Genomic DNA, 14206 nt, shown 5'->3' on the forward strand with positions numbered 1-14206 from the left:
GGGAGAAAACGGCCAGTGTGTCAAGGACATTTATATTTTGTATTTTTATAACAAACTCACACTCTGGGAGTTTGTTTTTAGAAACTGCACATCTTCAAACATGGTGCCTGCTCAACAAAGCTTCACTGCCCTCAGCAGAGCTGCTACCATGTTAGCGAGCAGTCTGCTGCCAGGTCAGCTGAAGACGTCCATCTACTGACCTGGCGACTGTCCGTCTGCCATACTTTGAATAAGAGCCTAAGGCCAGATGTACTATTATTGGGAATAGCAATTTCTAAATTGCGTTTTTGGCAAAATTGCAATTAGGAATACACTATTTCTAACATTTGAAACTTTTATTTTTCAATTACTAATTCCTAGATTTGCAAATCAATCCTAACTCTTGAATATTTATGAAGTAGGTCGCAATTTGCGACCCATCTGCACTATGTCTTCTATACTCTATTGTGTGTTTATCTTGTTATGTTCCCGCAAGGTGATCTGATGTGCTCCATCTTGTATCATGTATTCCGTACTCTACTGTTACATGTGATATGATAGGCACTATCCTCGCCATATATGCCATATATGCAATATTTTGTTGTTGATTATGTGCATTGTAAGGTGCTCCATCTGCACTATGTCTTCTATACTCTATTGTGTGTTTATCTTGTTATGTTCCCGCTAGGTGATCTGATGTGCTCCATCTTCCCCACATATGCATATGCTTTATCGCTATTTATGTCTTCGCTTACTGTTTATTTTATACCAGCATACTACCACTGACTTGATATCCCTCTGCTATGTTGTGCCATATTTAAATGTTAATTTTGTGCATTGTGAGGTGCTCCATCTTCATTATGTCTTCTATATTCTATTGTCTGTTCATTTTGTTATGTTCGTGCTAGGTGTTTTTGATGTGCTCCATCTTCCCCATATATGCTTGTATCGCCATCTATGCCTTCGCTTATTGTTTATTTTGCATCAACATACTACCACCTAATTGTTATCCCTTGGCCTCTACCCACCCTCATCCATCTATCACCGTTTGAACCTACCTAATTTGTCCACTGGTTACGCCTCACCCCTACCCGCTCCGCCTCTTGCAGTCTGGGTGTCCTCTTCCACTGCCGCCCTTGCTTGGTTGCAATCACACCTCTCTCGGCTGGTCCCTGCTTTAGCTTAACATATCTCAACACAGTATTTAGCCCCCCAATCAGAGTGATCCAAGCGGTCTTTGCTTCTCCCCTCTCTCCCCACTCTCCCCCTACTCTCCCTACCATGCCTCCCCTTACATACCCCCCTCTACCTCATCCTCTCCCATCTTGACACTAGGCCCCAACTCCTGGTCTATCCTATACCCTCCCCATCTCTCCAAACATGGGGAAAAAAACCTTAAACATAAACTTCTATGTCTTCACCCAGAAATCTTATTTGCTGACCACCACAATATCCTCACCTCCTCTATTGTCACCAACTACATCTTCTTCTCCAAACGCCCATCGAAATGGAAAAGCCTATTCCTTCGACACCTCCCTATCACTGTTTTCCGCAAGATCCCTTACGGTCTCAAACTATCCACCACTCCCTCTTCCTCATTCTTGGGCGAAGTAGACATCTCCATCTTCAAATCTGGTAACATCCTCATCCAAGCGTCTGAAAATTACCTCCTCATCTTTCAACATCACTTTAATGCGCTATCCCAACTCCTCTCACAGCCCTCGAACCCTCCCCTCTCACCCCCTCAACGGCTGGACTCTGCACCTCTCTTCTCTTCCCCTGTCCCCACGTCTCTCCTCTCTAACACACCCCAACTCCTGGTTCCTTCACGAACCATGGTGTCTCTCACCCCCCACTGCTTCTCTCGAACTTACCCTCTACCCCCCATCGTGAATGTCTATTCCCAACATCTACTGACTACCCCAGCCCTCAATTCCACCGCTATCCGAACACCCGATCCCCCCTGCACCCCCTCCCACCTGCACAGAATCGCCCACTCCCACACCCAAAACCACTGCCACCGCCCTGCCTCAACTGGCCGCCTGGCCTCCGTCTCTACCTCAATCTTTTGTGCTGACTCTCCGCTCCCCCTTCCCACTCTAACTCCCCACACAACTCCACCCTCCTCTGCCCCCAATCCTGAGGACAATTACCTATCACTACTCACATCCCCCGCGCCTTACGGTCCTATCTGTTACAAAACCCGTGTTTCCCAAGCTCCAAATGTTCCTTCACCCCCCACATCCCCTGCGCCCATCGACTTGCCCACCCCCCTCTCGACTATTCTAAACTACCTAATGTCCCCGTCCCGATCACTCCTCAATCCATTAGCCCACTCTCCTCTATTCCCCTTCCACCCTCTAACTCCCATCTCACCTCACATCAGAGAGATGCACTTTCTCCCCTCCCACCTCCCCTTATGGCCCACCTCTCCCCCTCATCATCTCCCCCACCTCTCCCTCTGATTACTCCCTCTCACACTCCCTCGGTCTCACATATATCCCATATATCCCATAATACTCCGGGCACACCAACCCTTATTGTCTCCCCGCCCCATCTTCCGATGCTTCCGCCCAATCCGAATTCCCCTCCCTCTTCGACCCTCTGTGCCCCCCACCTCCCCAAACATGATGACGCTACATACCATACTTCAAGTCCCCTCCCCCCTCCAGGCTATCCCCCCCTTCCGCTCATCAATCTCCGTCCCCCTGATTACGCTAACGCCTCTAACCTCCCAAACACTACTGATCCTCTTCACTCCTCACTTCTCACACAATCACTCCTTAATGTGGAACTACTCCTGATGTCCCTTTTCGTTGAACTCGCCTCTCTCAGAAATGATGTCTCACTCCTCATTAAAGCCCACCCCTCTGACCAGGCTCACACATTGGTCCCTTCGCAAATCTCTATCCCCTTATCGTCACACACCAATTCCTCTATTCTTAATCGCCCCAATAACTGCCCTCCTTGCACCAACACGCCTCCTGGCGATACCACCTACTCCAGCACTCCACCTTGCCCTACCCTACCTCACAAACTCTATACCTCATCCATTCCCACTGAACTCACCAAAATATCCCATGCCTTCTGTATCACCACTTCCCCCCCTCTACCACATGACACATGCACTCCATCCGTGGAACTCAACTCCCTTACTAGCTCTTTTGCATCTCCCCCAGAATCCTACCCTTCTACTCCCCCTAGCCTTCAGTCCACTATCCCTGTTCTCCTGGGTACAAGCAGACTACCCCTTCTTCCAGCATCACCTAGACCCCACAACAACTAAGACCTGTACCCCCCTGTCCCCCATCTCAATCACCCAACCCCACCCCCCTGTCATGCATGCTGATTAACTGCCGATCCACTACTTGCCACGCAACAGAGATTGCAGAAACTATTCTCAGTGAAAACATAGACATCGCATTCCTTACTGAAACCTGGCTTAAACCCCATTCCACTCCTATTCTAGTCTTGCTGATCCCCCCTGGTTATCTCATCATTAAAAAAGATAGATTTGAACAATTAGGAGGGGGCCTTGCCATTATCTTCAGAGATAATCTTGATCTCTCGCTTGTCCAACTGCAAGACCCATCAACATTTGAGTACCTCTGCGCACATATCAATATCCCAGGCTCCCCCGCCATTAGGCTTCACACTATCTACCAGCCCCCTGGAAACTCTATCTCCTTTTCTGAAGAGATGTCCAACCTTATTACTCTAGCGTCACTCTCCCACTCAAAAACATCTTTCTAGGGGACTACAACATCCACTGGAATAAAAATGACGACCCTGCTGTCTCCCGGTTTAACGATATCATGGACATCACCGACCTGACCCAACTCTGCCAATCCTCGACTCACACCAAAGGTGCCACCTTTGATGCTATCCTAACTAGCAAGGATCTCACCTCCCTCTCAAAGATCCTTCCAGTACACTGGTCCGACCATCACCTTATCCACTTCAACTTGAATGGCTCCACTATACACCCGACCCCCATAGGCAGTTTACCTTTGAAACCTACTCGTAAACGTCACCTTATTCCGCCGGGCAAATTGGAATCCTCTATTAAATCTCGCATACTTCTCCCTCCTCTCTCCCATAGCACCAATGACCTAACCGAACACTACAATAACTCTATTCGTGAAACCCTGGACCAAATTGCCCCTATCAAATACAAACAAGAAAAAAACATCCCACCAAAATCTTGGTTCAATTCGGACCTTAACAATGAAAGACGGGCATTCAGGCAATCAGAACGTACCTGGAGGAATCATCCCACCATTGACAATTTGGTGCTTCTGAGAAATGCTAGGGCCCAATACAAAAAACATCTTCAATGAAAAAGCCTCCTATCTTCGAGCGCAGCTAGACCAGGCCAGAAACCGCCCTAGAGAACTCTTTAACATTGTTAAAAAACAAACCTCCTCTGGCCCTCCCAAAATACTAGCCTCTATTGAAAGATGTGAAGAAATCGCCAGCTTCTTCTCCAACAAAGTCAACACGATCAAACTTTCCTTCGCCTCCACCCCCCTCTCTCCTCAACTTCCCCTCAAACTTCACCCCCTCCCTAACATTCGTAGCACTAGCTCGCCCTCCACTCCCCCGTTTCAAGACTACTCTCAACCACTCTCAGTTCCCCCCTCCCAGTCTCCACTCCTGTACACCTCCAAACTAAAAACAATGCCTCCTGGAGCGAATTCTCCCCTGTCTCTGAAACAGCTATCATCAACATCATCGCAAAACTCAAACCTTCCTCTCACACTAAAGACCCTCTTCCCTCTCACCTGGTCAAAGAACTCAAACACATCATCGCCCCGCTCTGGACCAATATCAACTCCTCTCGTTCCACTGGTTGTGTTCCCGCCTCCCTTCAGATAGGTCAAATCTCCCCCATCCTCAAAAACCCCTCCGCCGACCCCAATGACCTCAACAACCTACGCCCCATCTCTAACCTTCCCTTCCTCTCAAAAGCCCTGGAAAAATGTGTCCTTTCCCAACTTGATAACCATATCGTCTCTTTCAATCTCCTCGACATGTTCGAATCGGGCTTCAGAAAAGGATGCAGTACTGAAACGGCCATGCTCAATATTACAGGCGACAAACACCGCTCCCTAGACAGAGGTGAATCCTCTCTACTAATCCTCCTTGACCTTTCGGCGGCATTCGATAATGTCCACCATGCCACCCTTCTTTCCACCCTTAAAGTTCGCTTTGGTCTTGAGGGCACCGTACTCAAATGGTTCTCCTCATTCCTTCAAAACAGATCCCAACAAATAAAGCTCAATCAATGCCTCTCCAATCCCCAACCGGTCTCACTTGGCGTTCCACAAGGATCTATCCTCTCCCCCACCCTATTCAATCTATTCATGGAACCACTCACCCTCATTCTCAAACAAGCCAAAATATGCTACCTCCTCTATGCCGATGACACCCAACTCTACTACAAGATCAAATCCCACAATGACATTCTTCACCTCAACGACACATTGAATAAAGTTCAAGCCTGGTTCCACCGCAATCCTCTCAAACTGAACCCTAAAAAAACTGAAATCATCCTATTTAGTCCCAAGAGCAACTCTCTCCCTATTCAACTCTGGATCAACGATATCACAGCTCTCAAATGTCCCCTCTCCACCTCAAACTCTGTCAAATCACGCATCAGCATTGATCTAAACCTAAATCTCATCCCACATATTAAAAATGCTGCAAAAAATGCCCTTTTCACCCTTCATCAACTCAAAAAAATGAAACCTTTTATTCCAGCCGATGACTTTAGAATCGTTGTCCAATCACTTGTCCTGTCTAAAATTGATTATGGTAACGCAACACTCGCTGGCACCCCTAAAATCCACCTGGCACCGATTAAATGTGTTCTCAACCTCACCGCCAGAATTATCTCCGATTGTAAAAAATTCAACCACATCTCTCCTGTCCTTAAACGCCTCAACTGGCTCCCAATCGAAGGAAGATCCACATACAAGATTGCGTGTATCACGCACAAAGCCCTCCACCTAAACACCCCCTCTTATCTTGCTGACAAATTACAAAAAGCTGGGTGCTGTAGGTGCCTTAGGAACACTAACTCCCTTGTCCTAATCCCGCCCAAATTCAAATGCAAAAAAGCCCAATCCTGTGCATTCTCTGGTAATGCACCTACGTTTTGGAATTCTCTCCCCAAGGATCTCCGCTGCAACCACTCCTACCCGCTCTTCAAAAAAAGGCTCACATCACTTCTTCTCAACAAATATTGGGGCACCTAATATCACTGATTTAAGCATTGTTCACTCCTGCTTCCCTGCTATCCCCTCACCACACCCTCCTTCCCTCCTCTCTTACCTCCTCTCCTCCTGTTTTACACAACCTATTTTTCTGATTCTCTATACTCCCCTTCCTCTTTTTGATCTCCTGGCCTCTCCTCCCCACTCCCTCATTTAAAAGCTATGTTTTTTATCCCCCATGATTACTTGCACGCTGCTTTTGCAGTCTTATATGGCTACCTCCTATCCATTTGATTGTAATGTATTATATCCTTCATGATTAATGCACACTGTGAAATATTTATTGTATGTATACCGACCTTGTAAAGTGCTCTGATACCCGAGGGTCCAGTAGCGCTATATAAAACTCTCTAAATAAATAAAGATTCACCAAGACTGTGCCCAAGTTATTTTCATTGCCCTGAGTTGGCGTGAAAGCTGTGGTATGTGGACATTCTGCATTTCTCTGCATGTCCCCCCTTGCCTTCTACTCAGGCTTGAACTTCTCTCCCAGTCAGATGGACTGTTTCTGCACCCCAATCTCCAAGACCTCCACCTAGATGCTTGGAAATCGAGCGGCAACTTCAGAGCTGTTTTCATCTGCCACCAAGGGTGGCTGACATCATCTTGTTGCCACTCCACTAAGTCAGATTAGCCTGGCAGATAGAACAAGTTCATTGCATGATGTGTGGACAATGGTATTGATCCCTTCCAGGCCAGACTGTCTCAAGTGTCACAATTTGTGCTTAATCTTTCGCAGTGGGGATGTGCTATTGGCACTGTGAAGGGTTATTTAGCCGCCTTGTCTGCTTTGCTCTGTCTGTCAGATCAGCCCTCCCTGTTTAAGTTCCCTGTTGTCATGCGTTTTCTTAAGGGCCTGCCCAATCTTTTTCCTCCCCCTCCATTTGTGGTTCACCAATGGGACTTAAATTGGTCTAACATCTTTGATGGGGACACAGTTTGGGCCCCTTCACAGTTGTACCATTTGTATGTTGACTTTCAAACTGTGTTTTTGGTTGCAATCACATCTGATAGAAGGATCAGTGAGTTGCAAGCTCTTAGCTGTCGCCCTACTTTCACTACCTCCTTTCCAGAAAAACTGGTGTTATGCACCAGGGCTGCATCCTTCCTAAGGTGCCCCTCCTTTCTATCATGCCCAATCCATCACTCTTCCGACATTCTGCCCCCTCCTCATCCCACAAAAGAGGACTAATGGTTGCATCGGATGGAACCTCGGCTGGCAGGTAACTACTACCTGGACCGCACCAAGGACTTACAGTGGTGCCAAAAAGGGTAAGGCAGTACAGAAGAGGACTCTATCTCATTGGATCATCCTCTGGGCTGAGTCAACCACTTTTGCACTTGTTTGAGGTGTCCCGATTGTTTGAGATCTTTAAGGCAGCAACATAGGCTCCCTTGCATATCTTTACGAAGCACTCCTGTATAGATCCAGAAGTGTGCAAGGATGGACACTTAGCCAGGTCTGTCAGGCAGAATTTCCTTGTTTGATCATCCATTGATCCTCCTGCCCAGGGTATTGCTGTGAAATAAGATCTACAGGTGAGGCCCCTGCAGGTAGAAGTATCCCTCAGAAGAAAAAAGTTACTTACCCTAAGTGGCGACTTTTCTGAGGGATACTCTATCTACCTGCAAATTCCTCACTGAACCGCCCACACCATCACCACCCCCACCCTCCTCCATTTGATGGATACATTATAGAGGAGGCTAATAAGATTCCATCCTGTATTATTTGGTACTGCATTCCATCATTGATATCAATCTATCCAAATCTTGCCTCGAAGGCTTGGAAAGAAATTGGAGAGAAACTGACGTTGATGCAGGGGTGCAGGAGGTTTAAGGCCTCGTTGGTGCCACTTGACGTCACTTCCAGGACCGACTGAATCTGGCGACCTTTACAGGAGACCTCATTGCTTTGAAGTTTTCAGATCCAGTCTGACACCTGGGGTATGTTCTACAAGTGAAGAATTTGCTGGTAGACAGAGTATCCACCAGAAAGATCGTTACTTAGGGTAAGTAACGTTTTTTTTTTCAAAACCAACCCCAAAGCTAAGGTTTATTTCTCAGAAGGAGAAAAAGGTTGGCCCAGATGTGAAGGGTGTTTCTTCTTTACACCTACGTACTATTGCTGATTTTCACTGCCTGTGTCCACTGTACGCCCCTTATATGTGACAGGCCGCTGATACTGCAAGCAATTTGAAAAAATTGAGGAGTTAGGCCCTAAGAGATGAGGATTAGGCAGGGACGTATATATTAATAAAGAAAAAGTTGCCTAACCCGGAATTTATTTATAAACTTTTACGATTTTCGCTTCATGGCCAAACACATTTCTTTTGTGTTTGTACCGGTACTTTATTTATACCTTCTGTTTCAAACGTTTATATTTTCATTAAATTATTTCAGTATGAAAAGGAAAAATGATCCACTCTTTTGTACAATACATATATAAACAATTAATCAGCCAACTTTTTCTTAATTGATACTGCGAGCAAGGCAGCCTTGTGGCAGATCGGTGATTATGCACCGGAAGAGATCCACCATTACACAATCGCTCTCTAAACAGGGCAGGGAAACCACCGATTTGGTGGGACAGGAACCATGACAATTTACGGGTGTATTCCTGTTCTGCTAATCCCTAAAATAACCCCCTAAATGTCTAATAGAATATTATATGAGGGTTTTGTACTGAGTATTATTGTTCTAAGACAACAATGAGGATTCACATTGTGAGATGTAAGGGTGCAATTAAGACTGGCAAAAGTGAAGTGGTTCTCTCGAGTGTTACTCAGAGACCCACTGAAGGCTATACATGAGATGTTTGCTCACAACATACTTGTGAATTGTTATTCGAGTGTCTTCAGCTTACCATCAAGATATAATTCATTGTGAAAGTTAGTGTTCATAACATGCTTGGGATCAGGTCAAAGTCAACATACTGCTCGAAAATAAAAGCGTCACTTGTTCTTGTGTCTAGGAAAATGCTGAAAAATAGCAGCAAGCCAAAGGAGGAGAAACCATTGGCGAAAGGCTTCCAGCATATCATTCCCCCCAGACCAGAGACTCCGAAGCTCTTACAAGCAGCCCTGGCTGCATCCCAGAAGGTGGGACTGAAGGGAACTTTTGCCAAGATTCGCCGGAAAATGAAGGCCAAGAAGTCAGTCCAGGTGAGGAGGGGGGAGGAAAATTGAACATTTTTCTGCATAATGAGCACTGTAGGTAGCAAACATTCACATTGAGGTACGGGCTTGCATCAATATCACAGTAGTTGGCGTATATATAGTATAACTAGAGGTAACATATAGAAAAAAGGATTCACATAGCCGTACAGAATTGTGTAAAAGAGTCCCAAGCATACATGGTGTTACTATCCCTTTTACATCTTTACCTAATTATTGCTATTCATGTGGAGTACTTTGTCATCATATGTGTCTGGGTGTGGAAAGTGTTTTTCTCACAAGCTTCACAGCAAATCCCCTAAGGTCATGAAGCTCAACGCAACTTGGGCTTTCACATGAAAATCTGAACTTTCACTGGTATTTTGTACAGAATTGTAATCTGTGTTGAGTCACTTGCGAGGAAATGCTAATCAAAGTATGCTTTCATGTAAAATTTGAGTTACCAACACAGTTTCAGAGTACTCGCATGTCAAGCGAAGGAAGGTATGAAATCCTTGAGAAAGCGCCTTGAGGTACCGAAGCCTACGAAATCGATGCATGAATGTAGGAAAAGTGTGAAACTCTGCAGAGTATGGGGAGATCAATAATCAGAACCTCCACAAGACACCACTGTAGAGTGAAAGCTTTGAGCACCCCTACATAGATACAATTATGTTCAATGTGCTGTGTCTATGTGTCATGTTTAAACTACCATCAAGCAGAGCCCATGTTTATGATCTCATCTCCCCACATAAGGGCAAAATAGGCCTATGAGCTGGATTGCTTAGTAGGCAAAATGCGCATCTTGCACTTCACCAAAATGCCCCAATTTTTAAGATCATCTTTTGTGTGCCTTGACATCTGTTTTGTGGTCTAGTGTTTTGGTAAGGAATCAGAGGTTTTGAGTAATGTATGATCAAGGAGTGTAGTATGGGACTGCATTGCTGTCGCCAGGACTTGTTATGAGCGATGCTGCTTATGCAGAGTAATGCAGATATTTTTATATCTATGCATTAGGATGCATGAGATATTTTAAGCATTAGGCCAAAAATGTGTTCTGTCTTAATCGGGCACTCTACTTCAGATTGTATCACTTGTTTAAAACTAACACCCATCTGGAAGTTGTATCAGTTCTAAAAGGTGAAGTCTGCTCTGTTCTATCTTTCCTCTTTCAACTTGACTCCATTTACAAATGGTTCACCAGATCAGGAATATCAAATCCCTATTCCTACATCCACCAGCAACAAACACATATTTCCCAAGGTCTCTAGAACATTAATAACTTGGGAATCTCGAACATTAAGAATGTTGCCAACCAGTCTAGACCAGTCAATGATACACATGTTCCAACTGTATATTTACATCTTTCTATCTGAAATACCTACATTCCCCCTTTAGTTTTATTGTAAACTGTAGATAATCAAACAAAAACTCCTCCAATTAAGGGCAAGTTAATTCTGGACAGAATCCCAGTGAATTTGATATATTTAGATCATATCGTATTTAAAAATATAAGCAAATACCAAAAAATCCTCCTTAATTACAATAATCTGCATTTGAATTATCATTGCTAAAAATATTTTATAAGGCATTGAAAATGTGTTCTATGTGCAACAGATTATTTAAAACAGATTTTTTTTAAACTTCTTATACTCTGGTCATTTCAAATTAGTTTTTCCACACCTGGGTTGTCAGTAATTGGGCATCTCTGGGACAGACCTGCACTGTCAGGCTCTTCAGTGGCAGCACACGATGGCCAGAAACTGCTTGTGAAATGCCTATAGTTTTATCAAAAATGTTTATACATTGACAATCACCTATCAATAGTTGGTACACAGGATGCCCTTTCTTTTCTATTACACTTTTTAAAAAATTGGTTGCCATAAATGGTATTCCCACTCTTAAAGAAGAACTACGTTTCTGGGAGACTTTTTTCATTTTGAAGGAGGTAAAATATCTTTCCATGCCATTGGATGGAAAATTGAGTGTAGTGGAAAGGCTGCACATATCAATACATTGATTTACACTAGTAACCTTGTTAGCATACTGCTGGAATAATCCTCTGATAATAAAAATAATAATAATAATTTCTAATGCTTTTTGAGCCTTTGACGTCTCAGCTCACTTTGTCTAATCATTTCCTTTCTATCTGTTTTTCAGCCATCCACCTCCAGTCAAGTCCCTCCGGGCTCTCCAGTACACAGACGATCCCCAATTCCCACCCACAAACCTGGGGACGATGGTGCAGAGATAGTTTCAGAATCCGTAGATAATTCTGTCGTTATCCGTATGAGCCCCACTTCGAGGAGAGATGAGCACATCTTGTCAGTTGAGGTTCCCACCAAAGAAGAGGGGAAGAAATAAAGAGCAGATGCTAGATGGGAGAGAGGAGTGAATGAACCCCCGGCCACAGGGCTGTCAGGGAGCCCCGGAAAGTCATGGAGACTTTAGATATGTGGGAAGCCTTTTATGGACCCTGCTTGAGAGCAATTGTTAGAAGAGAAAACACATTGCATTCCAGAGAAGCAGAAGCTTAGAACTTCACCAGCTGCACTGAGTAGAGACAAAGGCAAAAACCTGGAGGTCCCATTGTGGTCTTCAAGAATAATAAAATACTTCCATAGACGTTAGCAAGTCGATTGACACGCCATATATCAGTAAATCCTGACATCTGTCTCAGGGCTACTGACTTTGCAGAGGATCCTGTCTAAAAAAGGGTATTCTATTTACTGCCACATTGCCCCACCTCTCTGGGGGGTCGGGTGTCTGGAGTTGAAGCTTTGCTGTTTGTAAAGATGATTATCAATAAATGGTACATATATGACTTGTTGCTTTATTAGTGATTGTTACTTAGAGGAAAGCTGCTCATGCATGTTTCTTGGGTTCTGGAGACTGGTATACAATGATCACATTACTTACTTATCTGTAGATCAAATTCTCTTGCATTGGTATGTTTCATATATTCACAAGGTTGAACCATTTCCTGTCATCAGCCTGGAAATCCCTAGTCATTGTATATTCTCCAGTATTGGATCTTTCATAGAGTCACATGCTTGATTCATTCCCTGCCGCCAAGGTGGGAGTCCCACAGTACCTTTTCAAGGCAGTAGAAACAGCACACATAGCTTATAGTGCCTACAGGGCATTACTTTGATTAGCTTTTCCACATAATTTCTAAAGAACCAAACTCCAACCAATCAGGAGACAGCACCCTCTAGAAAACTCCCTACTGAGGCATCTTCCCTCAGATTTTCTACCGCATGTCGTGTGAAGGGAGTCTCCATAAGTTTTGCTCAGTTTTTCAGCGTTTAACCAAATTTTGGGTAATCCAAAGGCAACTTTACTCTTATATTTACCAGAGACTGGAAATAAAAAGTCAGAACCATCTAAGAAAGGACTTTGGGACCTGTGGAAAAAAAGCTACACTCAGAGGATCTACACAATTAGTGTATCTACTACCTTCATCCTGCCCACAAGGTAAAAGATGGTAAGATTTGTCATACTTTTTCTACTAAAACTCTTAAAGATAGAGAGGGGAGGCTTTTGTTATCGCTGCAGAAATTAAATTCAAGAAAGTCTGTCCTTACTGAGGATAGTGAGGATTCCACTCTCTCACTAGAAAGATCAAGAAAAAGGGAAAGATCACACCAGGTGTCACCAGAGGCAACTAGGAAGCCTTAAAAAAGACTCACCATGAGTCTTCGGGAGAGGCTCCTCACAGAGAGAGGAGGGAGAAAATGTCTTCAGAAGCCAAAAGGTCAGAGCCTACCACTCCTTCTTTGAATCTGGCTTTCCATACTAAAAAATCCTCCTCAGAGCCATCAACTGTAAAATTCAGGCTGGCTGCAAAGACGCGACGATGACTGTATCACTGTCAAAAATGCTAGTGACGACAACAGTGACGAGGACGGCGTAGACGACAACCATATCAACAACAAAGACCACTTCGACAAACATGCCATCGACTGCAAGGCTAGGAAAAATGACTCAGGGTCGTGGCTGTGACACAGTAAGGCTGAGCCTAAAGTAACCAACAAAAACAACACACCTGCCAGTACTGGAAATCACTAATTTATATTTGAACTAACCTTTATGAATGAAACATACCGGTCCGTTTTTTAATTTCCGTCACTAGTTTAATATCATTTTGTCACTAGTGGAACATTAGTTCATCAATAATTCAACATTTTGTGTATATATAAACAACTGTACATATAAAACATTACACTTTGTCATAACAAAATATCAATAAACAATACAGTTCTCAATTTTCAACACATCCAACTTTCATTCTGGCCAACACATTCATACTACTCTCATGCATCAAAACAAACACGTTTGGTCCCATTGTCTACTATCCATTATCTATCCTCATTGATGGTATTTTTAAGTTTTTCCAGTTTTTTTGTCCGAACAGTCCTTTGGAAAACAGAACCAAGTCCTCAAAGTCCAAGACTCCCTTTGTATTCCAATTGAACCAAGACAATAGGCATCAATAGGCATCGACGCGTTTCGAACCCCCTATTGCGGGGTTCTCTTCAGGACCAACAATCTCTAAAAAAACACAAAAACACTGTTGTAACAGACTGCTTTGCACAGTAGCCTTAATTACTACCATTAGCGCCACCTGCCGGTACCCAGCCACCCTACCTTATTTGCATGGAGCATAATCCTTTTGCTGAGAAAGTGCTGTGGAGACACTGGACACGAAACACTCTAGACCAAAAACACAAAATAAGCATATCACTCACATCTCAATCATTGTTAAGTAGACACAATCAATTAATGTGTCTCACG

General features: G+C 44.1%; 1 protein-coding gene across 1 annotated transcript in view; it reads left to right on the forward strand.

Moving 5' to 3' along the window:
- Nucleotides 1-12225, forward strand: part of CNGB1 (cyclic nucleotide gated channel subunit beta 1) — a 1191945-nt gene extending 1179720 nt beyond the window's left edge. The window contains 2 exon segments of the mRNA XM_078668834.1: nucleotides 9229-9418; nucleotides 11570-12225. Coding sequence (XP_078524960.1) covers nucleotides 9229-9418; nucleotides 11570-11773 — 394 coding nt within the window. The 3' untranslated portion in view covers nucleotides 11774-12225.
- The last annotated feature ends 1981 nt before the right edge of the window (nucleotides 12226-14206 follow it).

Source organism: Lissotriton helveticus, chromosome 12, assembly GCF_964261635.1.
Source record: "Lissotriton helveticus chromosome 12, aLisHel1.1, whole genome shotgun sequence".
Classification (NCBI taxonomy): domain Eukaryota; kingdom Metazoa; phylum Chordata; class Amphibia; order Caudata; family Salamandridae; genus Lissotriton; species Lissotriton helveticus.